The sequence below is a fragment of the Carcharodon carcharias genome, chromosome 14 (genome assembly GCF_017639515.1).
Source record: "Carcharodon carcharias isolate sCarCar2 chromosome 14, sCarCar2.pri, whole genome shotgun sequence".
Taxonomy (NCBI): Eukaryota; Metazoa; Chordata; class Chondrichthyes; order Lamniformes; family Lamnidae; genus Carcharodon; species Carcharodon carcharias.
Genome location: NC_054480.1, coordinates 92,155,648 through 92,180,214, shown reverse-complemented (window position 1 = coordinate 92,180,214; position 24,567 = coordinate 92,155,648). Strand labels below are relative to the sequence as shown.

General features: G+C 50.0%; 1 protein-coding gene across 1 annotated transcript; it reads right to left on the bottom strand.

Annotated features, from left to right (window-relative positions):
• Positions 1-520: 520 nt before the first annotated feature.
• Positions 521-23,623, bottom strand: LOC121287552 (lipoprotein lipase-like). The gene is made up of 7 exons (XM_041205484.1): positions 23,569-23,623; positions 20,319-20,552; positions 18,641-18,883; positions 7,111-7,228; positions 5,423-5,656; positions 3,643-3,743; positions 521-1,577 (listed from the first exon to the last, which is right to left on the bottom strand). Exons 1-6 carry the CDS (start codon positions 23,621-23,623, stop codon positions 3,662-3,664), a joined length of 966 nt encoding a protein of 321 aa, XP_041061418.1. The 3' UTR covers positions 521-1,577; positions 3,643-3,661.
• Positions 23,624-24,567: the final 944 nt, after the last annotated feature.

The window sequence follows — 24,567 nt, the reverse complement described above, 5'->3', positions numbered from 1 at the left end:
ACTGTGCCTCACTCTTTGACTAAGAGCAACGGCTTCGCAAGTGCTCCCGTGTTCTTGGAGTCTTTGTCTGGGGAGGTGGAGAGGGTCAGGTTTACTCATTCTGTGACATACAGCCAGACCTGACTGGAAACTGGTCTACCCCATTGTTCCTGACCTGCCATGGCTACAGTTACCAGGACAACCAAACACTAGGCTGCAAATTGTGCTGGTCTCACATTTTATACAGACATTCCCCCACAGGCAGACTGCCTTCTACAGCTAACATGGAAACACTCCAAAGATACAATGGTGGGGGAAATACTGAATTCTTGCTGTGTGTTAGAGTGAGGTGGAGAGGAAAAATTGTGTTTTTAGAAATGGAGACTGTCCAAATGACATTGCATTGAAATATTGCAGAATGCATCCACATTTACTGATACTTAAATAAGCACAGCAGGAAAAGCTGGGATCAAATTGCTCTCATACAAACTATCACTAGAAACTGCAACTTTTACGCATCAGCAAGTGAACACCTTATTGACAGATTGGGAAAGGGACATTCCGACAGTTTCAGACCATCTGCACAGTGAGACAAAAGGAACTCAAGTAAAAAATCTCTCCCATATTTACAAAGTGGATTTATACATACTGATATATACATTTAATAAATACAGAGAATAGCAATTAGAAAGACAGCATCTCTGACAAAGTCATCTATCACTCACGCTGTAGAGACTGCACTCCGTCACATGCGCTGCAGTGAAACTGTGCCCAGTCACACGCACTGCAGTGAGACTGTAACCCGTCATTCACACGTAGATTGTACCCCGTCACTCAAGCCACAGACTGAGATCCGTCACACACGCCGCAGTGAGAGTGTACCCTGCACTCACAGTGCAGTCAGGCTGTACCCTGCCACTCATGGTGCAGTCAGGCTCATATCCCATCATTCATGGTGCAGTCAGGCTGTACCCCATCACACACAGTGCAGTCAGACTGTACCCCGCCACTCACGGTGCAGTCAGGCTTATATCCCACCATTCACGGTGCAGTCAGGCTGTACCATGCCACACACAGTGCAGTCAGGCTATACCCTGCCATCACGGTGCAGTCAGACCGTACCCCGCCACTCGCGGTGCAGTCAGACCGTACCCCGCCACTCGCGGTGCAGTCAGACTGTACCCCGCCACTCGCGGTGCAGTCAGACTGTACCCCGCCACTCGCGGTGCAGTCAGACTGTACCCCACCAATCGCGGTGCAGTCAGACTGTACCCCGCCACTCGCGGTGCAGTCAGACTGTACCCCGCCACTCGCGGTGCAGTCAGACTGTACCCCACCAGTCGCGGTGCAGTCAGACTGTATCAGTGCATCAAAAGAAAATTAAATGCGTAACAGATGATGAAACACAATCTGTGAAGAATTCTGATGAGCGTTGGCTTCTTATTAAAGCAAACGGTGTCTTTTTTGGTTCTTTACGTCACTCAAGTGAAACGTTTGTCTTCGATGCAGCTTTAAGGCAATTGCCCATCCAATTTCTTCGGAATTCCAGCAACCAAAGAATTCTTGGGAAGACAGAAGGTGGTCTGAGACTGTGTTGTCTGTGTAGAGAGATGATACTTTTCTCAGGACACTAATATACCATTGGAAATAAGGTCTTTATAATTCTGTTTGCATACCTATTGAAAGTTACCAAAAATAAAAGGAGCACAAATTGGAAAATTTGCCACGTATATCAAAACTAGCAAGAGGGTTTCCAGCTATATGAGAGACTGAATAAACAGTGCATGGTTTTCTCTAATAGTGTTTGTGAGGTACTCTGATACTACACAACTTTAAAGATATTATCCTCACTTTCTGATGGCAATTCTCAATTCCTCTGGTTGGCTGGCTCCAATGGAAGCCTTTGAGCAGGGATTTTCACAATTTTGTTTTTGAGACATGGGCAGCACTGGCAAAGGCACATTTGTTGCCCATTCCCAGGTACCCTGAGGTGGTGGTAGATCTTCACTTTGATCCTTTGCAGCCCTTGTGGTGATGCTACTCCCAAGGAATTTTGGGGAATTTGAAGGTAATGATCCAGTGACGATGAGAAAATAGGTATACCTGTCAAAGACAGGATGATGTCTAATTTGGGAGGAGCATTGTAGAGGTGGTGGTGTTTCCCCCATATTATTGCTCCTGTTCTGAGTGTCAGAGGGTCACAAGGTAGGGAACCGCTGGCACAGTAACCTTGGTAAATTGTGGCACATCTTGTACATAGTATACACTGTGCTGCTGATGACAGAGATGTGGATTGAGTTTAATGTTAAGGGTTTCAATCAGGAGACAACCATGTCCTAAATGGTGTTCAAGCTTCCTGACTGATGTTGAGGCTGCATGTGGAGAGTATGTATTGCTCTGTTGAGTCGAGCCTTATGGATAGTGAATAGGCTTTGAGATCCATGAGCAGAGTAAGAAAGCAGGGTGAAATGAACACCCTGTAACTCACCCAACCTGATTTGATGGTCAAGCGAACCTGGGTCTCAGCCAACCGGCAGAATTGACTTTGACCAGTAGGCCAGATAAGATCACACACCCAACTGACAAGGCAGCTTGGCAGAGTAACCAAGGAATCCCATGCAACTTTTGGGGTGGGAACCAGAAAGTAAATTTCTGAATTATGCCTTCACACTCTGGACTCCATAACAAATAAAACAAAGACTTGCATTTATATAGCACCTTTCAAAACTGCAAGATGCTGCAAATGCTTTTCCAATGTAGGGAAATGCGGTAGCCAATTTTTGCACATTAAGATCCCACAAACACCAATCAGATAATGACTAGATAATCCATATCTTTAATAATGTTGGCTAAGGGATAAATATTGGTGAAAATTACTTTGTTGCTCTTCAAAGTAGTGCCGTGGAAGTTATTCTGTCCACCTAAAGTACAATGGGCCTTTGGTTTAACACCTCATCTGAAAGATGACACTTCTGACAGAGTAGCACTCCCTCAGTACTGCACTGCCAATGTCAGTTTGAATTACTGGAGTGGCACTTGAACACACAATCTTCTGACAAAGCAGAAAGTGTTACCCATGGGGCAAAGCCTGACTAAAATAATCTTAATTTATTATATTGTCCGGGTCAATGTTTATCCCTCAATCAACAACACAAAAAGCAGATTACTTGGTCGTTATCACATTGCTGTTTGTGGGAGTATGCTGTGTGTGCATTACAACAGTGACTACATTAAAAGTACTTAATTGGCCGTAAAGCGCTTTGCAACGTCTGGTAGTTGTGAAAAGCACTATATAAATGCAAGTCTTTTGTTTTAATTTATCAATATATCCGCCCATTTGTTTCACCTCCACTGTCATTGCATAAGCAAAGTACAGGAGGGTGTGACTGCAGTCGCTCTGATATAAGGCCAGCGACCATTTTATCAAAAGCTAATGGAACTAACCTAGCTCGGTGGGGAGCCATTTGAATGACGTACGTTCCTGCATCTTGAACCCCTCACCTTCTCACCTGATAATTGATGGTCTCACCACTAAAGGAAAGCACTTTAATTAAAACTGTGTTCCCTGACAGTATTTCTGATGATCGGAAGAATTGATAGGAGAATCAAAGAGCTGCAATGTAAAGACGTGTTAATTACTCACTTCTTAACCGCTGCACGCACCTTATTTGCTGGTCTTCCATCAATTGTGACATTTCACAAAAGTCACCTCCTGTCCTGACTGCACCTTTACAGAGGCAGAGTTTTTTGCACAGAACACAATCCTGTATTTACAAAAGAGAAACATTCATTAGTAGTTATTCAGAGCAGGGTGGCCAAATATCACCAGCTTTGAGTAGGTTCCATCAGGGTTCCACAATCTCCCTCTGCAACCCTGGCAGGAGATCAGCCAAAACCCAGGGCAGCAGTCTGACTCCTTACTCCTGTTCTCAAGGTCCCCAATGATCTTTCACCAAAGTTGCAGCTGCGATAAGACTGCAGAGACGCTACACCCACGTTGTCAGTCAATGCTTTTCAAAGGGTATTGGCACTTTGACAATGTGACAGTACTGGCTAAATATAGGCATATATTTTGTATTTGTATGCACTCATCAATCTCGTGCACGGTTCTGTCGAAGGGTCATGAGGACTCGAAACGTCAACTCTTCTTCTCCGCCGATGCTGCCAGACCTGCTGAGTTTTTCCAGGTAATTCTGTTTTTGTTTTTAATCTCCTGCACTAGTCCATCTGCCAGGCTATTAAAGCAGATGTTATGGAGATATCTTTATAACTATTAAAAATCTCAAAGTTTATGTTATTATTTACAGTAAAATAGCAAAACTTAGAGCATTTTGGGGAGTTGAGAAATATGGGATAGATTTCCAACTTGTCACTTGAGCTTTAAAGCAATATTGCTAATCAGCACATGTTACTGACCATTGGGAACATTAATCAGGGGGTTCTATAACTGGGTCCAATCTGGCAGGACATTGTTACCCTCTGGGAGTTGAAAATCTAACTCTCAGATAATGGAGCCGAGAGGCTGGGAAGCAGTGCAGTGCTGTCACTGGTAGGATGGTGAAATTACAGCATGACAAATTTATCCAATTCCATTATATACTTAAAGGAAAAACATTTGTGACAAAAACCTAATGATTGGGGTCAAGGTTTTGTTATCTGGATTATGTACATAAAAATAGGATTCTTAAAATATTTGTAGTATGTGTTCTGCTGTCTCTGGTGAAGATGAATCATTCTGTCTCGGATTCATTGTAGTAGCCAGTGTCGTCTCCAACTACCTGCAGCCGCCCCCCACCCCACCCCCAGCCCAGCTCCTCACCAGCATTACTGACATACCCACATCTGGTGTCTTCAAACAAAAGGCAAGAAAATATTTTTAAACTTTTATTTAGAGCCAGGCCATTCAGGGGTCAGGAAACAATTCTTCTCACAGAGGGGAATGGAAATCTGGAACTTTACCCCCCAAAAGCTTTTGCAGCTGAGGGTCAATTGAACTGAGATTGATAGATTTTTTGTTAGCTAAGGGCACGAAGGGTTACAGAGCCAAGGCAGGTAAATGGGGGTAATATCGGGATCAGCCATGAACTAAGTTAATGATGACTTGAGGGGTTGGTTGACCTGCCTTCTCCTGTTCCTATACCAACTCTGAAATTTTTGGCCCACACCCACAGAATGAGTGAGTGGGAAGACTGTATTTATACGGCAGCAATGGGAGATCTTGTATGATTGTAGGATCTTCAATTACCATGGAAATTCTCCTGTCTGTTCATTCAAACCTCAGGGCAAGGAATGATGGGAGGTGCCGAGAGCAAAGTGCCAGCATTGAACACGCTGTTTTATGAAAGTAACCACAATTCTTCCACTGAAGTTACATCAGGCGAGCGGGGGGATCCCTCTGGAAATTCATTGCTCCCCTGTAGGCCCTGCTGACATCAGGACCTACCTTTTTTGTGTCTCTCCTGCCTTCACTCGCACCTTCCTTATCTCCAGGTCATTGGTGGCCTCCTCATTGGTCTCCCAGAATCGCCACATTGTCCATGGGTTGGTGACCTTCCCCATGATACTCGACCAGAGTGAAGAGGACTCCCCCCACTTTAACTTCACCATCAGCAGCTCTCCGATATCAATCTCCGTGTGCACCAGGAATGAATAGGTTCTGTTTGGCAAAATGTCTGCACTGTGAAGGAACACAAGGATATCAATAGAAATCACACAGGATGGAGGCAGCAACAGGGAGTTCTTCATAACTTGAGAAAATACAGAACATTCCAGTCTGAACAAGGTAATGAACAACTGCAACAGTAAGAACCAATTTAAAATGAAGTAAAGCATTTGCATTTCTATAGCACCTTTCAGGACCTCAGGACATCCTACAGTGCTTTACAGCTCAACTATTTTTGAAGTGTTGTAACAGAGGGAAATGTAGCAGCCAATTGGCACAGAGCAAGATCCCACAAACAGCAATGAGATAATAATCAGGTAATCTGATTGAGGACAGTGGATTCACTCCATGTTCTTTTTTCAAATGTGCCACAGAATCTTTTATATCCACCTGAGAGAGCAGACGGGGACTCAGTTTAACACTTTATCAGAATAGCAGCACCTCCAACAGTACAGCACTCCCCCAGTACTGCACTGGAGTGACAGCCTGGATTATGTGCTCCAAGTCTGAGTCCTTCTGACTCAGAGGCGAGGGTCCGACCCACTGAGCCCCAGGTGCAGAGTTAGGGCCTCTCCATCTAAACAGTGCACAGCAGAAAGTGTGCTGTGGAAAGATCTTAAGCAGCCTGCAGACATGGCCAATTACTACTCGCCACCCACACGAGGGGTGGAATCTTCTGCCCTCTCTAGTGCTGTGTTCGGAGGCAAGGAGGACATTTAATCAGGTGGGTGTCATATGGGGACCACATCAGCTTCCTGCCTCCACCCCGATTAAGTCCAGCGTGGGGTGGCCCCTGTTCGATCTTCCCATCCCACCGCTAATTGAGGCCCTTAAGTAGGCAATTAATGATCACTTAAGGGCCCCACCCCACCATTGCTGGGATTAACCTGGCAGTGGGCAGGCCTGTGACCACGCAGGGAGCACGACAAGTAAACCTGTGCAGGCTGCTTCTAGTCTCTCGCGGATGGGCCCCTCGGTCAAAGGCACTCAGTGTCTGATCAAGTGACCCCGCATCAGCGGAGCCTGCTGAGAGCCAAACCTCTATCCTTGCTGCTGAACACCCCCCTCCTGATCCCTCACCCCTGCGACCCCATCCGTGAAATCCCGCCCACCATTACTTACCCTTGGGTCACTGTGACCTTGGGCCTTGGGTGGGTGTTTTTCCGGCAGCAGCCACTGCCTTCATTGTGGCGCTGCTGAGCAAAAGAGCTGCCGGCTTCCTGATCCCAGGGAAAGGACCGTGGCTGGTCGGTAAACTGCCTGATTGACTTATGGCTTGGTGGGCCTTCCCTAAAGGAGACAACATGGGTCTCTCACCAAGTCGGCAGCCAACAATCAAGATCCCCATTGCCTCCACAAGATTTCGCTTACACAAGAATACACGTAGCCTGTGCCAGAATATTAGTCACTGGTGCCAGAGTACTCACTGCCAACATAAGAATACTCACTGCTGACTGCAAAATACTCACACTCGAACAGGAAGTCCTTTTGATTCATTCAAGGTTCCACTGAGTGAAACAAGGAAATTTGCCGTCTCAGTTTGGTTGATGTTCCTGAAGAAATGCATCTTTAACTGATAGTGATAAACTGTGAGAGGAAAGAGATATCGATTACTGGGACCAAGAACAGCATCGTTGGAACGTTCATCTCCAAACACTAATTGCAACCGTCTCTGACATAAGTTCAGACTGCTGCCCACAGAGAGAGCTCATGGGGTTGTTTCCCCTTTGCTTCACATGGATGGTCAAGAAGACTCAGTTTGTCTTGGCGTAGAGGGCGAGACACAGAGTGAGAGTGTGAGTCCTGAGATTGTGCTACGATACACCTCATCTCTTAACCCTCAGAACAGCTCCAAAAGTCTTGTTTCCCAGGAATGTTACCATGCAGAACACACCATGCGATTCTGAATTAGATGGTGCTTAACTTGATGGATTTGCAATTTGTAGTCATGCCGCCTAGTTCAGGAGATCAGCCCAGGAGCTGGACTTTGGCTCAATCACATAGAGGAGCCTGGAGTGAGCATGGAGCAAAGACAAATGGAAACATTTTCTTCATGGGCATAGACTAGGAACAGTGGGGAACATAAATGACTGAAAGCTAGTGGACAGGTAGAAAACTTAATCAAAAAGGTTAGTGGAATCTTAGAATGTTGACCATTAATTCAGGGGGACTAGAATGTAAAGAGGTGAAGCAAGGTTCCGTTTGCATACACCTTGGTCAGACTCCATCTAGAGTTCAGTTCTGGGCACCACACTTCAAAAGGATATATTGGTCTTGAAGAGGGTGCAACAAAGATACACTGGAATTTTATTGGAATTTTATTGGGTTTACCCAATGTCTCCCAATGAGAGCTCCCCTTACCCCAATACCCCCTAGGGCACCCCTCACCCACATTCCCCCAATGAGGGCTCCACTCACCCACATTCCCTCAACAAGAGCTCCTCTCACCCACATACCCCCAAAGAAAGCTCCCCTCACTCCAATGAGGGCTCCACTCACCCCCATACCCCCAACAAGAGCTCCCCTCACCCGCATTCCCCCGAGAGCTCTGCTCATCCCCATAACCCCAACGGGAGCTCCCCTCACCCACATAACCCCAGCGAGGGCTCTCCTCTCTCACATACCCTCAGCACACTGGTTTAAAGTATGACCCATTAACAGGGGGAATCTTTGGTATGGCACTTACTGCCTCATTGCCAAATCAATCCCTCTCCAGAATGAGAGAGCAATGGGCCTAATGTGAAATAAAAACAAAAACTCAACAGGTCTGGTTGCATCCGTGGAGAGAGAAACAGAGTTGACATTTCGAGTCCCTATCACTTTTCTTCAGAACTGGAGAGAGGTAGAAATGTGATGGGTTTTATGCTGTTGGAAAAGGAGGGAGGGTCAGGTGGAACAAGAGAGAAGGTCAAGGATAGGTTAGGGGGTGGGGAAGATTAAATACCAAACATGTCATGGAACAAAAGGCAATGAAAGTGGGAATGCTAATAGTAAAGGAACAAAGCATTGGTCCAGAGTAGGTGTTAATAGCAGAATAAAGGTCAGCACCGTCTGAAAGAAAAAGCATGAGAACAAGATACAGGCTGGCACTTGGGAGAACATAGAAATTCAAAATAGAGGAGAGAGTTCATGGTCTGAAGTTGTTAAACACAATGTTGAGTCCAGAAGGCTGTAAAGTGTCTAATTAAATGATGAGCTGCTGTTCCTTCAGCTTGTGTTGGGCTTCACTGGAACATTGTAACAGGCTGAGGACAGAAATGTGAGCGTGAGAGCAAGATGGTGAATTGAAACGGCGAGTGACCAGAAGGCCTGTACTATGCTTGCGGACTGAGTGAAGGTGTTCCAAAAAGTGGTCACCCAGTCTGTGTTTGGTCCCCCCAGTGTAGAGGAGACTGCATTGTGAGCAGCGAAAACAGTGGACCAAATGGAAAGAAGTGCAAGATGTGAGGCTCTTGTTCTAGACACCCCCACCAGAGGAAATAATTTCTCTCACGATCCAATCAAATCTGACTGAATATCCTGATTAAACGAAACTAAAACGTAAACAAGCCATATTGATGCAATCCGTCCTTTTAATTGAACCCTTTATCCCTGGTATCAGCCTGACGAACCTGTTGTTTACCCGTTTTCAAGGCCAATCTATCCTTCCGAAGGTGTGATGCCTCTGGATGTTGTAAACTTTCTAAAGCAAACAGATACATTTTACCCAAACACTTTCACTAATTGGGTGAATTCTGACCACGTGCTGAGTGTTACAGCTCAGAATTTCAGCAGAGGCTCACTAACTCCACAACTGGATTCAGTGCCAAGAGCAAACAATAGCAGACATAAGGGAACACTTTATCCAATTGCCTCTTAAGGTCAAAGAGCACAGAGAGATGAATGCACTGAGGTTACAGGCCTGGATCATTCTACTGCTCTGAAAGCAGTACTGCAGACCAAACCAAATCAAACTAAAATTCAAAGGCTGCAGTCAGCTTGAAATACAATCACTTGGGAATGATTGGTTGAGGTCAATCTGTCACATCTGTGGAATAATCTTCAGCCTGGTTCGAATTTGTTTAGTCCCATGCAGGGAAGTGATGAACACAGATCACAGCAAAACTCTTTTCTGGATGATGAACAGTGAGGACACTGGACCGGGACTTGGGCCAGAGAAGGCAGAAAGGACTCCTGATTTTGGACATTCATAGGTCATAATAACAAGAGCTTTGGGAAACTCTGAAGGGAATCCTATCATGGCACATAAACATCCAGAGTCAATGGGAACATCCTTACTGAGACAACAGCCACAGGAGGCTGATACAGGGGTAATGTCGAGGGGATATCTGCAGTCAGCCTGGATCAAACCACCTCCCTTTGACAGTCAATGACATTACCATCACTGAATTCCCCACTATCAACATCCTGAGGGTTATCATTGACCAGAAACTGAACTGGACTAGCCACATAAATACTGTGGCTACAAGAGCAGGTCAGAGGCTAGGAATCCTGTGACAAGTAACTCACCTCCTGTCTCCCCAAAGCCTGTCCACCATCTACAAGACACAAGTCAGGAGTGTGATGGAATACTCTCCAGTTGCCTGGATGAGTGCAGCTCCCACAACATTCAAGAAGCTTGACACCATCCAAGACAAAGCAGACTGACACGCCATCCACCAACTTAAACATTCACTCCCTTCACCACCGACGCACAGGGTGTGCAGTGTGTACAAGATGCACTGCAGCAACTCACCAAGACTCCTTCAACGGCTCCTTCCAAACCCGTGACCTCTACCACCTAAAAGGAGAAGGGCAGCAGACACATGGGCAGGGGCAAATTTACAATGAAACACACCATGCCATGGCATGGGGTCCCCCTGTTCAAAACATTCAAATTGGGTGCGGGACCGGGTGTATTTGCAAAGTTAAAAAGGGAAGCACCCAGTAAATGAGTTATTTTTGGGACCGAGTCCCATTTGTGATGGGAATGACAGGCACCCGGGGTGCCGGGATCTGCCTCTGATCATCTCCAAAAACAAACCCGAAGAAAACACCTTTCAGGTAGACTCGCTTTACTGACAAATGATCATTTTACAAAACGGGTCTGTCTCAGTCTCTGTCAAACCTTCACAAAGTTAATAGTAAGACTCGCTATTGTACCAGGAAAGTGATGCTTAGAAAAGAAAGTTTGAAAGGAGATTAAAATGTTCAGAAATGATATTTACAGATAGTTAGGAATTGATCCTTTTCCAACCAGGTTGCTGCAGCAATTATATTTCCCCCTTTTGTTGATAAAACCCTTTCCTCCCACATACACACTCTCTCTCTAAGACAAGTTGAAACACTTGCTAACAAGCCTAGACCACTAGGGGCACACAGTGAGCCAACTCGCTTTACCCAACAGTAGTGAAACCCAACGCAAACTGGAGGAACAACACCTCATCTTCCGACTAGGCACTTTACAGCCATCCGGACTGAATATTGAATTCAACAACTTTAGGTCGTGAGCTCCCTCCCCCATCCCCACTCCCTTTCTGTTTCCCCCTTCCTTTTCTTTTTTTTCCAATAAATTATATAGATTTTCCTTTTCCCACCTATTTCCATTATAAAAAGAGAAAAAAAAATATTTATTTATTTATTTATTTATTTTTTACATCTTTTATGCTCTCCCCACCCCCACTAGAGCTGTACCTTGAGTGCCCTACCACCCATTCTTAATTAGCACATTCGTTTAGATAATATCACCAACTTTAACTTTAACACCTATGTGTTCTTTTGTATTATTTTTGTTGACATCTTTTGATGATCTGCTTCTATCACTGCTTGTTTGTCCCTACAACAACACCCCCACTCCACCTCTCTCTCTCTCTCTCTCTCTCCACCCCCCCACACACACACCTTAAACCAGCTTATATTTCAACTCTTTCTTGGACTCGAACTCAAGTTCTGTCGAAGGGTCATGAGGACTAGAAACGTCAACTCTTTTCTTCTCCGCCGATGCTGCCAGACCTGCTGAGTTTTTCCAGGTAATTCTGTCTTTGTTTTTGTTTTGGATTTCCAGCATCCGCAGTTTTTTTGTTTTTATAACAGTGACTTCTGTCCGTTCCCCTCAGCCCATGATTGTAAATGAGAGCAGGGAGTTCACTCACTGGTTGTTTGAATGAATAGCCACGGCCACAGGTTAAAGTTGTCAGTGGTGGCTCTGGCACTAGCAGTCTGGCCTCTGGGTCAGATGGCTGTGGGTTCAAGTCACACTCCCATCCAGACAGACACTCCAGGGAAGTGCTGGCCTGTCAAAGACACCACTTTGGATGTAAAAGATCCCGTGAGGCTATGTTGAAGAAGAGCAGGTGAGTTACCCTTTGCGTCTTGGCCAATATTTATCCCTCAATCAATATCACACAAAACAGATTATCACGTTGTTTGTGAGAGCTTACTGGGTGCAAATTGGCTGTGACGTTTTCCACGTTCCCACTTCAAAAGTACTTCATTAGCAGTACAGCTTTGGGACTTCTGGTGGTCATGAAAGGCGCTATACAAATGCAAGTCTTTAAATTTTGCTATGGCTATGAGGTTAAAAGTAGCAGCCCACCATGCTGGGACAGGAGGACTTGTGGTCCAAACACATGCTTCCAGCTAGCTTCATACATCAGTAATGCCAAGTTAGACTCAATGACAGGAAATAAATAGAGACAGATTTGCCTGGCACTGCTCTGGGCTACATCCTATCAGCTGGTTTCACAGTCACATCTTCAGAATAATTCCTTGGCTCTCACTCCTGACATCGTGTCCAGGAACTGGATTGCAAAATGGACCGTGGTCAGATGTTGGAGGGAAGATGCTGGGCAGTCCCAGAGCCTCAGTCCACACATTCCCACTCTCTCTTAATAATCAGCAAGCTTTGATGGGGAGGGGAGTTTCAGTAAAACCTCGGCCAGTTTGATCAGAGGTCAAAACATTGAACTTGAGCTGAGTTTTAACTTGATTTTCATTTAAATGATTATAATGCGGGTCGGCCTGAAACTACAACAGCATCTCATGCTCTTCCACTGAGCAAAACTGTTATGAGATTCTCCAGTGAGCGATGAGATCTCAGGAAAGTGCAATGTTTCTTGGTCTCCTAGGTAACAGATTTGTTGTCAGTGCTGTTTTATCTCAGTAAACTGCTGGTGGCTGAATTTGCTGACAACACGAAGGTAGGAAGGAAAGTAAATTTTGAAGAGGACACATGGAGGCTATAAAAGGATATAGGTAGGTTAAGTGAGTGGACAAAGATCTGGCAAATGGAGAATAATGTGGGCAAATGTGAAGTTGTGCATTTTGGAAGGGCGAATAAAAAAGCTTATTATCTAAATGGTGAGAGATTGCAGAGCTCTGAGATGCAGAGGGATCTGGGTGTCCTAGTGCATGAATCACAAAATATTAGTATGCAGGTACAATAAGTAATTAGGAAAGCTAATAGAATGTAATCATTTATTGTGAGGGGAATTGAATACAAAAGTAGGGAGGTTATGCTTCAGTTATACAGGGCACTGGTGAGACCACATCTGAAGTATTGTGTACAGTACTGGTCTCCTTATTTAAAGAAAGATGTAAATGCATTAGAAGCAGTTCAGAGAAGGTTCATTAGACTAATACCTGGAATGGGCAGGTTGTCTTATGAGAAAAGGCTGGACAGGTTAGGCTTGTATCCACTGGAATTTAGAACAGCAAGAGGCAACTTAATGAAACCTTTAAGATCCTGAGAGGTCTTGACAGGGTGGATGTGGCGAGGATATTTCCTCTTGTGGGAGAATCTAGAACTAATGATCACTGTTTAAAAATAAGGGGTCGTTCATTTAAGAAAGAGATGAGGAAAATTTTTTACTCTCGGGGGTTGCGAGTCTTTGGAATTCTCTTCCTCAAAAGGCGGTGGAAGCAGAGTCTCTGAATATTTTTAAGGCAGAGCTAGATAGAGTCTTGATTAACAAGAGGGCAAAAAGTTATCGGGGGTAGGTTACAATCAATTAACCATGATCTTATTGAATGGCCGAGTGGTCTACTCCTGCTCCTAATTCGTATGTTCATGTGGCACCAGAGCAGAGCTCCAGTCTGCTGTCTCCATCTCTAAACAAAATTATACCAACAGATTGGCATATTGATGTTCAAGTGGACATCTAGTCAGCTTCACTCTCCTACCTGCTGACACTCTCCCTCCCTCTCTCTCTCCATGTATAATCTGTCCTTGGTTTCTGACTTTTCTCGTCAGCAACTTCCATGTTTGCTCGCCTCGCATCGCAATATTTACCATCGTTAGCTTCATTCAGACAAGAGATAAGCTTGAATTTCAACAAGGCAATTATTCACACAGGCATGTTTTTACAAGTGAAGAAGCACTGATCATCCATCCATCCATCCATCCATCCATTCACACTGCTTCTCCTGGTGAGGGTCACGGGGGGCAGTAAGCTGAGCACGGCCGACCAGTCTTCCCTTTCCTCAGCCACAGGTTCCAGCTCCTCCTGGGGGATTCCCAGGCGTTCCCAGGCCAGCCGAGAGATGTCATCCCACCAGCATTTCCTGATTCGGCCTTGAGGTCTCTGCCCAGTGGCCGTGACCTGTTACAGCTCCAACAGGAGCCCACCAAAGGGCATCCTTATCGGATATCCGAACCACCGCAACCGACCCTGATAAAAAAGCACTGAACAGTTTATGTATTTTCTTGGCTTCACCTTTTGGGTGGAGGGACAGGGAGGGGGGCACTGGGGCGCACAAAAATGAAGCTGAGCACAGGGCCCCAATAATTGTAAACCCACCACTGTGCATAGGAACACCATCACCTGCAAGCTCCCTTCTAGGTCACAACCACCCTGACTTGGATCTTTCACTGTTACTAGGTGAAAATCCTGGAACTCCCTCCCTAAACGCACGATGGGTGTACCACCCGACTGTCTAGATTTCAACACGGGGGAGATTTTGAATGGTTCGAGGTGGGGTGCGATAATAAACTGTAAACCTTCGAGGTAAAAACAAAAAACTGCGGGTGCTGGAAATCCAAAACAAAAACAGAATTACCTGGAAAAACTCAGCAGGTCTGGCAGCATCGGCGGAGAAGAAAAGAGTTGACGTTTCGAGTCCTCATGACCCTTCAGCAGAACTGGGTGAATCCATGGAGAGGGGTGAAATATAAACTGGTTTAAGGTGGTGGGGTGGGTTGTGGGGTTGGATGGGGGGAGAGTAGTGGAGGGGAGTGGTGTGGTTGTAGGGACAAGCAAGCAGTGATAGGAGCAGATCATCAAAAGATGTCACAGACAACAGAACAAAAGAACACAGAGGTGTTGAAGGTGGTGATATTATCTAAACGAATGTGCTAATTAATGGTAGGGCACTCAAGGTATAGCTCTAGTGGGGTGGGGGGGCATAAAAGATTTGAAAACAATGGAAATAGGTGGGAAAAGAAAAATCTATATAAATTATTGGAAAAAACAAAAGGAAGGGGGAAGAAACAGAAAGGGGGTGGGGATGGAGGAGGGAGTTCAAGACCTAAAGTTGTTGAATTCAATATTCAGTCCGGAAGGCTGTAAAGTGCCTAGTCGGAAGATGAGGTGTTGTTCCTCCAGTTTGCGTTGGACTTCACTGGAACAATGCAGCAAGCCAAGGTCAGACATGTGGGCAAGAGAGCAGGGTGGAGTATTAAAATGGCAAGCGACAGGGAGGATTGGGTCATTCTTGCAGACAGACTGCAGGTGTTCTGCAAAGCGGTCACCCAGTTTACGTTTGGTCTCTCCAATGTAGAGAAGACCGCATTGGGAGCAATGAATGCAGTATACTAAGTTGGGGGAAATGCAAGTGAAATGCTGCTTCACTTGAAAGGAGTGTTTGGGCCCTTGGACGGTGAGGAGAGAGGAAGTGAAGGGGCAGGTGCTACATCTTTTGCATGGGCATGAGGAGGTGCCATAGGTGGGGGTTGAGGAGTAGGGGGTGATGGAGGAGTGGACCAGGGTGTCCCAGAGAGAACGATCCCTATGGAATGCCGCCGGGGGGGGTGAAGGGAAGATGTGTTTGGTGTGGCATCATGCTGGTGTTGGCGGAAATGGTGGAGGATGATCCTTTGAATGCGGAGGCTGGTGGGGTGATAAGTGAGGACAAGGGGGACCCTATCATGTTTCTGGGAGGGAGGAGAAGGCGTGAGGGCGGATGCGCGGGAGATGGGCCGGACATGGTTGAGGGCCCTGTCAACGACCATGGGTGGAAAACCTCGGTTAAGGAAGAAGGAGGACATGTCAGAGGAACTGTTTTTGAAGGTAGCATCGTCAGAACAGATGTGACGGAGGTGAAGGAACTGAGAGAATGGGATGGAGTCCTTACAGGAAGCGGGGTGTGAGGAGCTATAGTCGAAGTAGCTGTGGGAGTCGGTAGGCTTGTAATGGATATTGATGGACAGTCTATCACCAGAGATTGAGACAGAGAGGTCAAGGAAGGGAAGGGAAGTGTTAGAGATGGACCACGTAAAAATGATGGAGGGGTGGAGATTGGAAGCAAAATTAATAAATTTTTCCAAGTCCCGACGAGAGCATGAAGCAGCACTGAAGTAATCATCAATGTACCGGAGAAAGAGTTGTGGAAGGGGGCCAGAGTAGGACTGGAACAAGGAATGTTCCACATACACCATAAAGAGACAGGCATAGCTGGGGCCCATGCGGGTACCCATAGCCACACCTTTTATTTGGAGGAAGTGAGACGATTTGAAGAAGAAATTGTTCAGTGTGAGAATAAGTTCAGCCAGACGGAGGAGAGTAGTGGTAGATGGGGATTGTTCGGGCCTCTGTTCGAGGAAGAAACTAAGGGCCCTCAGACCATCCTGGTGGGGGATGGAGGCGTAGAGGGATTGGACGTCCATGGTGAAGAGGAAGCGGTTGGGGCCAGGGAACTGGAAATTGTTGATGTGACGTAAGGTGTCAGAGGAATCACGGATGTAGGTGGGAAGGGACTGGACAAGGGGAGAGAGAAGGGAGTCAAGATAATGAGAAATGAGTTGCGTGGGGCAGGAGCAAGCTGACACGATCGGTCTACCGGGACAGTTCTGTTTGTGGATTTTGGGTAGGAGGTAGAAGCGGGCCGTCCGAGGTTGGGCGACTATCAGGTTGGAAGCTGTGGGAGGAAGAGCTCCAGAGGAGATGAGGTCAGTGACAGTCCTGGAAACAATGGCTTGAGTGGTGAGGTCATGGCCCAGGGAGAGGTAGGAGGAAGTGTCTGCGAGTTGGCACTCAGCCTTCGTGAGGTAGAGGTCAGTGCGCCAGACAACAACAGACAAAACCCTTGTCAGCGGGTTTGATGACAATGTTGGGGTTGGACCTGAGAGAACGGAGTGCTGTAAGTTCAGAGAGAGACAGATTAGAATGGGTGAGAGGAGCAGAGAAATTGAGACGACTAATGTCGTACCGATAGTTCTCAATGAAAAGATCAAGAGAAGGTAAGAATCCAGAGGGAGGGGTCCAGGTGGAGGGAGAATATTGGAGGCGGGTAAAAGGATCCGTTGAACGGGGAGAGGATTCCTGCCCAAAGAAGTGAGCCCGGAGACGAAGACGGCGGAAGAAGAGTTCAGCATCGTGCCGAGCCCGAAATTCATTGAGATGAGGGCATAAGGGTATGAAACTAAGTCCTTTGCTGAGCACTGAACGATCAGCGTCGGAGAGGGGAAGGTCAGGAGGTATAGTGAATACACGGCTGGGGCTTGGATTGGAAGATGGGGTGGGGACGGAGGGACAGGCAGGGGTGGAGGGTCCTAGATGGGTGTTGGTGTCGATGAGTTGTTGGAGCTTGCGTTCCTTAGCACTTGAGAGAAAGAGAAAAAGTTTCTTGTTGAGGCGTCGGATGAGACGAAGAATAAAATGAAACTGGGGGCACGCACAGCTTTGAAAAAGGGTACGGCGGTGCTGCTGGAGGGAGAGGTCGAGTGTGTTCATATGGCGGTGCATGGCACTGAGTGTGGATCTCAGAATGTGATGGGAACAGCAGTCCGAGAAACGTTTTATGTCCCAGAGATACCTGTAATCCTGGGTGGGTTCGAAACAAGAGGGATGGAATTTCAGTTGAAATCCATGTGGGGTAAATCAGAGATGGAGACAGTCACCGAGAAAGGAGATATGGCTGTGGAAGCGGGTTTTAGTAAACACCTTGTCAAACACCAGGAGAGAAATGGAAAGCAATGAAGGTGAACAAGGCAAAAGAGAGATACGGTAATCTTGTCGCAGAGACGAACAAAACTTCTTCAAGGTAGGCATTTCTTGAAGAGCAGTGGCAGTCAATTAAACAAAGAGATAAAAACAAAAAACTGCAGATGCTGGAAATCCAAAACAAAAACAGAATTACCTGGAAAAACTCAGCAGGTCTGGCAGCATCGGCGGAGAAGAAAAGAGTTGACGTTTCGAGTCCTCATGACCCTTCAGCAGAACTGGGTGAATCCAAGGAGAGGGGTGGAATATAAACTGGTTTAAGATGGGAGGGGAGGGGGGGTTGGAGGGGGGGTGGTGGAGAGAAGTGGAGGGGAGTGGTGTGGTTGTAGGGACAAGCAAGCAGTGATAGGAGCAGATCATCAAAAGATGTCACAGACAAAAGAACACATAGGTGTTGAAGTTGGTGATATTATCTAAACGAGTGTGCTAATTAAGAATGGATGGTAGGGCACTCAAGGTATAGCTCTAGTGGGGGTGGGGGGGCATAAAAGATTTAAAAATAATGGAAATAGGTGGAAAAAGAAAAATCTATATAAATTATTGGAAAAAACAAAAAAACCTTCGAGGTGCTAATTTCAGAAACTGTGACGACTAAACCTTACATTTACCAAAATGCTTTTGCCAAGATAAGCCCCAGCAGCTTCCATCCAATAGCTGGGCCAATGGTGGGTGGGAGACCTGTCAGTACAGGAGATGGTATCTCTATATAACAGACACACACTATTTCCATCTAAAATCTGATGATGGGCCATCTGTTAATGATGTGCCAGCTGGAGAGGGTGTCGCTGGGTGCGATGCCTACCTCGGAAGGGCATGTCTGCTGCAGTCTTCAGGTACATGCGGCCATTCCTTTTGCTCCGGATTTTCCGCACATTGTATCCCAGTGTGTTGCAGCGGTTCTTCCGGCAGCTCAGACAGACGCCCTTCTCAAAGGTCTCCTGGTTGGAGCAGCGGTATGCCACACTCGGGTAATTTTCATTGAGGAGGGAGTCGATGAACAGGTGGATGGCACGTTCGTGCTGGCATTTAATGACATCTGCCACAGCTGGTGAAAAGATACACTGGTAATTAGAGATTGCCGGGAATGGGCATGTGCAGCAGCTGCTGTGCTCACGCACCATCACACTGACTCTTTCTACATCACAACGCAACAAATTCACACTCGGGCTGACACTAAACTGAAGATTCTCACATCACACTGGAGAGGGAAGTAAGGTGCTTCATTGGGGAGACAGCGGTAATGCCACTGGACTAGTAATCCAGGGATCTGGGTTAACGGTCTGGGGACATGAGTTCAAATCCCACCATAGCAGCTGATGGAATCTAAATTAAGTTAATACATCTAAAATAAAAAGCTGGTCTCAGCAATGGTGACCTTGATAACCAGCATCGATTGTCGTTAAAAACCCATCTGGTTCACTAATCCCCTTTTGGGAAGTAAACCTGCCATCCTTACCTGATCTGGCCTAGATGTGACTCCTGATCCACAGCGAAGTGGTCGACATTTAATGGCCTAACAAGCCACCCAGTTCAAGAGCAACTAGGGATGGGCAACAAATGCTGTCCTTGCAAGCGATACCCACATTCCATACAAGATAAAGAATTCACCAGGTTTGAGTCAGTGACAAACATTCTGCTGTGGTTCAGTGGACAACAGACACACCACTAAGTGAAAAGGTTGTGGGATCAAGTCCTACTCCAAACACTAAGGGAAAAAATACAAGTTGACTCCAGTAAAGGAGTGCTGCACTGTCAGAGGGTCAGTAGCGAGGAAGCGCTGCACTGTCAGAGGGTCAGTAGTGAGGAAGCGCTGCACTGTCAGAGGGTCAGTAGGGAGGAAGCGCTGCACTGCCAGAGGGTCAGTAGCGAGGGATCACCGCACTGCCAGACGGTCAGTAGTGAGGGAGTGCCGCACTGCCAGAGGTGCTGTCTTTAGGATGAGCTGATTACCTTGTTAAGCTGATACCTTGTCTGGCAATATTCCAAAGAGGAGAAAGGTAGCTCCCGCAATACTTTTTAAAATTAATTCATGGGATGTGAGCGTCTCTGGTTGAGCCAGCATTTATTGCCCATCCCTAATTGCCCTTGAGAAGGTGGTGGTGAGCTGCCTTCTTGAACCGCTGCAGTCCATGTGGTGTAGGTGCACCCACAGTGCTGTTAGGGAGGGGTTCCCAGGGTTTTGACCCCAGGACAGTGAAGGAACAGTGATATATTTCCAAGACAGGATACTGTTAACCTCTCAATCGACATCACTAAAGCAGACTATATGCCCAATGATGCTAATGGGATCTCTCTGTGCACAAATTGACAATCATATTTCGCAAATTAGAGATCACAAGTTCTAAAGTACTTCACTGGCTGTAAAACGCTGAGCATCCTGACACATTGAAAAGTGCTATATAAATGCAAGTTCCCTCTCTTTCTGTTCTAAACTCTAGACAGCTGATGACCCGATTATTCAGCTGGTTTCCACGACTCACCGTACACGCCTTGTGACCTCATATTTCCCAACACTCTTCCCAAGCTGCAGCCAGGCTGGAAGCTGCCTCCGTTCGGATAGATATCCACATGGCCCACAGGCTGCTTAATCCCAATGCTCCGACCCAATGATCCCCGGGTGAAAGTGTGAAGGGCATCCACAAACACTGCATCATCTGGGGAAAGGCGATACTGGGCCTCGACCCCTTCAAACTCAGGCCCAGCTGGATCGAGGCCTGAGGGAGAGGCCATAGTAAATAGGAACAGAAACAGTAAATAAATCAATTCACAAAGAGAAACAGAATTAAATGAATAAGTAAGAATATCAATGAAATAATTACAAATAAATAAATTAATTAATGATGTAATTACTTACATATGTAACTATACGAACAATACAGAGAGTAGGCAATAGGTCCAAACTCCCAATGCATCACCACAAACCTCAGTAATACTGCTTGTTCTCAATCACTCTCACATTTGCCTGTAACTATCTGCAACGAGTGATTTCCCACCAGGCTCGGCTCCTTCCTTACACTGCACCCTCATTCCACCCTCACTGACCTCACCTCCCATCGCTCACCAACACTCACCTTCATACTCATTCAGCCCTCACAGCCCAACACAAACTCCCTGACCACACTCAGTCCCAGGCTCGCCGGCAGCACTCTCCCCCACGCTCGCCGGCCGCACTCTCCCCCACGTTCTCCCCCACACTCTCCCCCACCGTCTCCCCCACGCTCTCTCCCACGCTCGCCCCCACGCTCTCCCCCATGCTCGCCGGCCGCACTCTCCCCCACACTCTCCCCCACGCCTGCCCCCACGCTCTCCCCCACACTCTCCCCCACGCTCGCCGGCCGCACTCTCCCCCACACTGTCCCCCACGCTCGCCGGCCACACTCTCCCCCACGCTCGGCCCCACATTCTCCCCCACGCTCGCCGGCAGCACTCTCCCCCACATTCTCCCCCATGCTCGGCCCCACGTTCTCCCCCGCACTGTCCCCCACGCTCGCTGGCCAAACTCTCCCCCACATTCTCCCCCATGCTCACCGGCCACGCCCTCCCCCACGCTCTCCCCCACGCTCTCCCCCACGCACTCCCCCACGCACTCCCCCATGCACTCCCCCACGCTCTCACCCAAGCTCGCCGGCCGCACTCTCCCCCACACTCTCCCCCACGCTCGCCGGCCACACTCTCCACCACACTCTCCCCCACACTCTCCCCCACACTCTCCCCCACGCTCGCCGGCCACACTCTCCCCCACGCTCGCCCCCACATTCTCCCCCACATTCTCCCCCACACTCTCTCCCACGCTCTCCCCCACGCTCTCCCCCAAGCACTCCCCCAAGCACTCCCCCACGCACTCCCCCACGCTCGCCGGCCACACTCTCCCCCACACTCGCCAGCCACACTCTCCCCCACACTCTCCCCCACACTCGCCCCCACGCTCGCCGGCCACACTCTCCCCCACACTCGCCCCCAAGCTCGCCGGCCGCACTCTCCACCACACTCTCCCCCACACTCTCCCCCACGCTCGCCCCCACGCTCGCCCCCACGCTCGCCGGCCACACTCACACCCACACTCGCCGGCCGCACTCTCCCCCACACTCTCCACCACGATCGCCCCCACACTCTCCCCCACACTCTCCACCACGCTCGCCCCCACACTCTGCCCCACACTCTCCACCACGCTCGCCCCCACGCTCACCCCCACGCTCACCCCCACGCTCACCCCCACACTCTCCCCCACGCTCGCCGGCTGCAGGCTCCCCCACGCTCACCCCCATGCTCTCCCCCAAACTCTTCCCCAAACTCTCCCCCACGCTCGCCGGCCGCACTCTCCCCCACGCACACCCTCACACTCTCCCCCACACTCTCCCCTAACGCTCGCCGGCTGCACTCTCCCCAACACTCTCCCCCACGCTCGCCCCCACGATCGGCCCCACGATCGGCCCCACGCTCGCCGGCCACATTCTCCCTCACGCTCGCTGGCCACACTCTCCCCAAAGCTCTGCCCCACACTCTCCCCCACGCTCACCCCCACACTCGCCAGCCACGCTCTCCCCCACACTCGCCGGCCACGCTCTCCCCCACACTCCCCGGCCACACTATCCCCCACGCTCCCCGGTCACACTCTCCCTCATGCTCTTCCCCATGCTCGCCCCCACACTCTCCCCCACGCTCACCGGCCGCACTCTCCCCCACGCTCGCCGGCCACACTCTCCCCCACGCTCACCCCTGCGCTCTCCCCTGCGCTCTCCCCCGCGCTCGCCCCCACGCTCTCCTCCACACTCTCCCCCACACTCTCCCCCACGCTCGCCGGCCACACTCTCCAACACACTCGTCCCCACGCTTGCCGGCCTCATTCTCCCCCACACTCTGCCCCACGCTCTCCCCCACACTCTCCCCCACACTCGCCCCCACGCTCGCCCCCACGCTCGCCCCCACGCTCGCCCCCACACTCTCCCCCACGCTCGCCGGCCACACTCTGCCCCACACTCTCCCCCACGCTCGCGCCCACACTCTCCCCTGCACTCTCCCCCGCACTCTCCCCCGCACTCTCCCCCACACTTGCCCCCACGCTCGCCCCCACACTCTCCCCCACGCTCGCCGGCCGCACTCTCCCCCACAATCTCCCCCACACTCTCCCCCACACTCGACGCCACACTCGACCCCACACTCGACCCCACACTCGACCCCACACTCGCCCCCCAAGCTCTGCCCCACGCTCGCCGGCCGCACTCTCCCCCACAATCTCCCCCACACTCGACCCCACACTCGAGCCCACGCTCGCCCCCACACTGGCCCCCACACTCTCCCCCGAACTCTCCCCCACGCTCGCCGGCCACATTCTCCCCCACACTCTCCCCCACACTCACCCCCAGGCTCACCCCCACGCTCTCCCCCAAACTCTCCCCCACGCTCGCCGGCCGCACTCTCCCCCACACTCTCCCCCACGCTCGGCCCCACGTTCTCCCCCACGCTCACCCCCCCATTCGCCGGCCACGTTCTCCCCCACACTCTCTCCCACACTCGCCCCCACATTCCACATTCTCCCCCACGCTCGCCGGCCACATTCTTTCACACACTCTCCCCCACACTCACCGTCCACATTCTCCCCCACACTCGCCCCCACGCTCGCCGGCCGCACTGTCCCCCAGGCTCACCACCACGCTCTCCCCCAAACACTCCCCAAAACTCTCCCCCACGCTAGCCGGCTGCACACTCCCCCACGCTCACCCCCACACTCACCCCCACACTCGCCACCACATTCGCCCCCACGCTCGCCGGCCACATTCGCCCCCATGCTCGCCGGCCACATTCTCCCTCACGCTCGCCGGCCACACTCTCCCCCATGCGCGCCACCACGCACGCCCCCACACAAGGCCCCACGCTCGGCCCCACGCTCTCCCCCACATTTGCCGGCCACGTTCTCCCCAACACTCGCCGGCCGCACTCTTCCCCACACTCTCCCCCACGCTCGCCGGCCACACTCGCCCCCACACTCTCCTCCACACTCTCCCCCACATTCTCCCCCAAGCTCGCCGGCCGCACTCTCCCCCACACTGTCCCCCACGCTCACCGGCCACACTCTCCCCCACGCTCGGCCCCACATTCTCCCCCACACTCGCCGGCCACACTCTCCCCCATGCTCGCTGGCCAAACTCTCCCCCACGCTCTCCCCCACGCTCACCCCCACGCTCGCCCCCACGCTCGCCGGCAGCACTCTCCCCCACACTCTCGCCGACGCTCGCCCCCACATTCTCCCCCATGCACGCCGGCCACGCTCTCCCCAATGCTCTCCCCCACGCTCTCCCCCATGCACTCCCCCACGCACTCCCCCACGCACTCCCCCAGGCACTCCCCCACGCACTCCCCCACGCTCTCCCCCACGCTCGCCGGCCACACTCGCCCCCACACGCTCCACCACACTCTCCCCCACGCTCTCCCCCACGCTCTCCACCACGCTCGCCGGCCGCACTCTCCCCCACACTCTCCCCCACGCTCGCCGGCCACACTCTCCCCCACGCTCGCCCCCACATTCTACCCCACATTCTCCCCCACGCTCGCCGGCCACACTGTTCCCCATGCTCTCCCCCACGCTCGCCCCCACGCTCTCCCCCACGCTCTCCCCCAAGCACTCCCCCAAGCACTCCCCCACGCACTCCCCCACGCTCGCCGGCCACACTCTCCCCCACACTCGCCAGCCGCACTCTCCCCCACACTCTCCCCCACGCTCGCCGGCCGCAC

Excerpts from the sequence above, each read along its gene's own strand:
- LOC121287552 (XM_041205484.1), bottom strand. The coding sequence starts at position 23,623 with ATGGGGGCGAATGTGGCCGGCGAGCGTGGGGGCGAATGTGGTGGCGAG. Across the intron at positions 20,553-23,568 it reads ATGTGGTGGCGAGTGTGGGG|GCCTCGATCCAGCTGGGCCT; the intron begins GTGAGTGTGGGG and ends CCTCTCCCTCAG. Across the intron at positions 18,884-20,318 it reads GAGGTCACAAGGCGTGTACG|CTGTGGCAGATGTCATTAAA; the intron begins GTGAGTCGTGGA and ends TCTTTTCACCAG.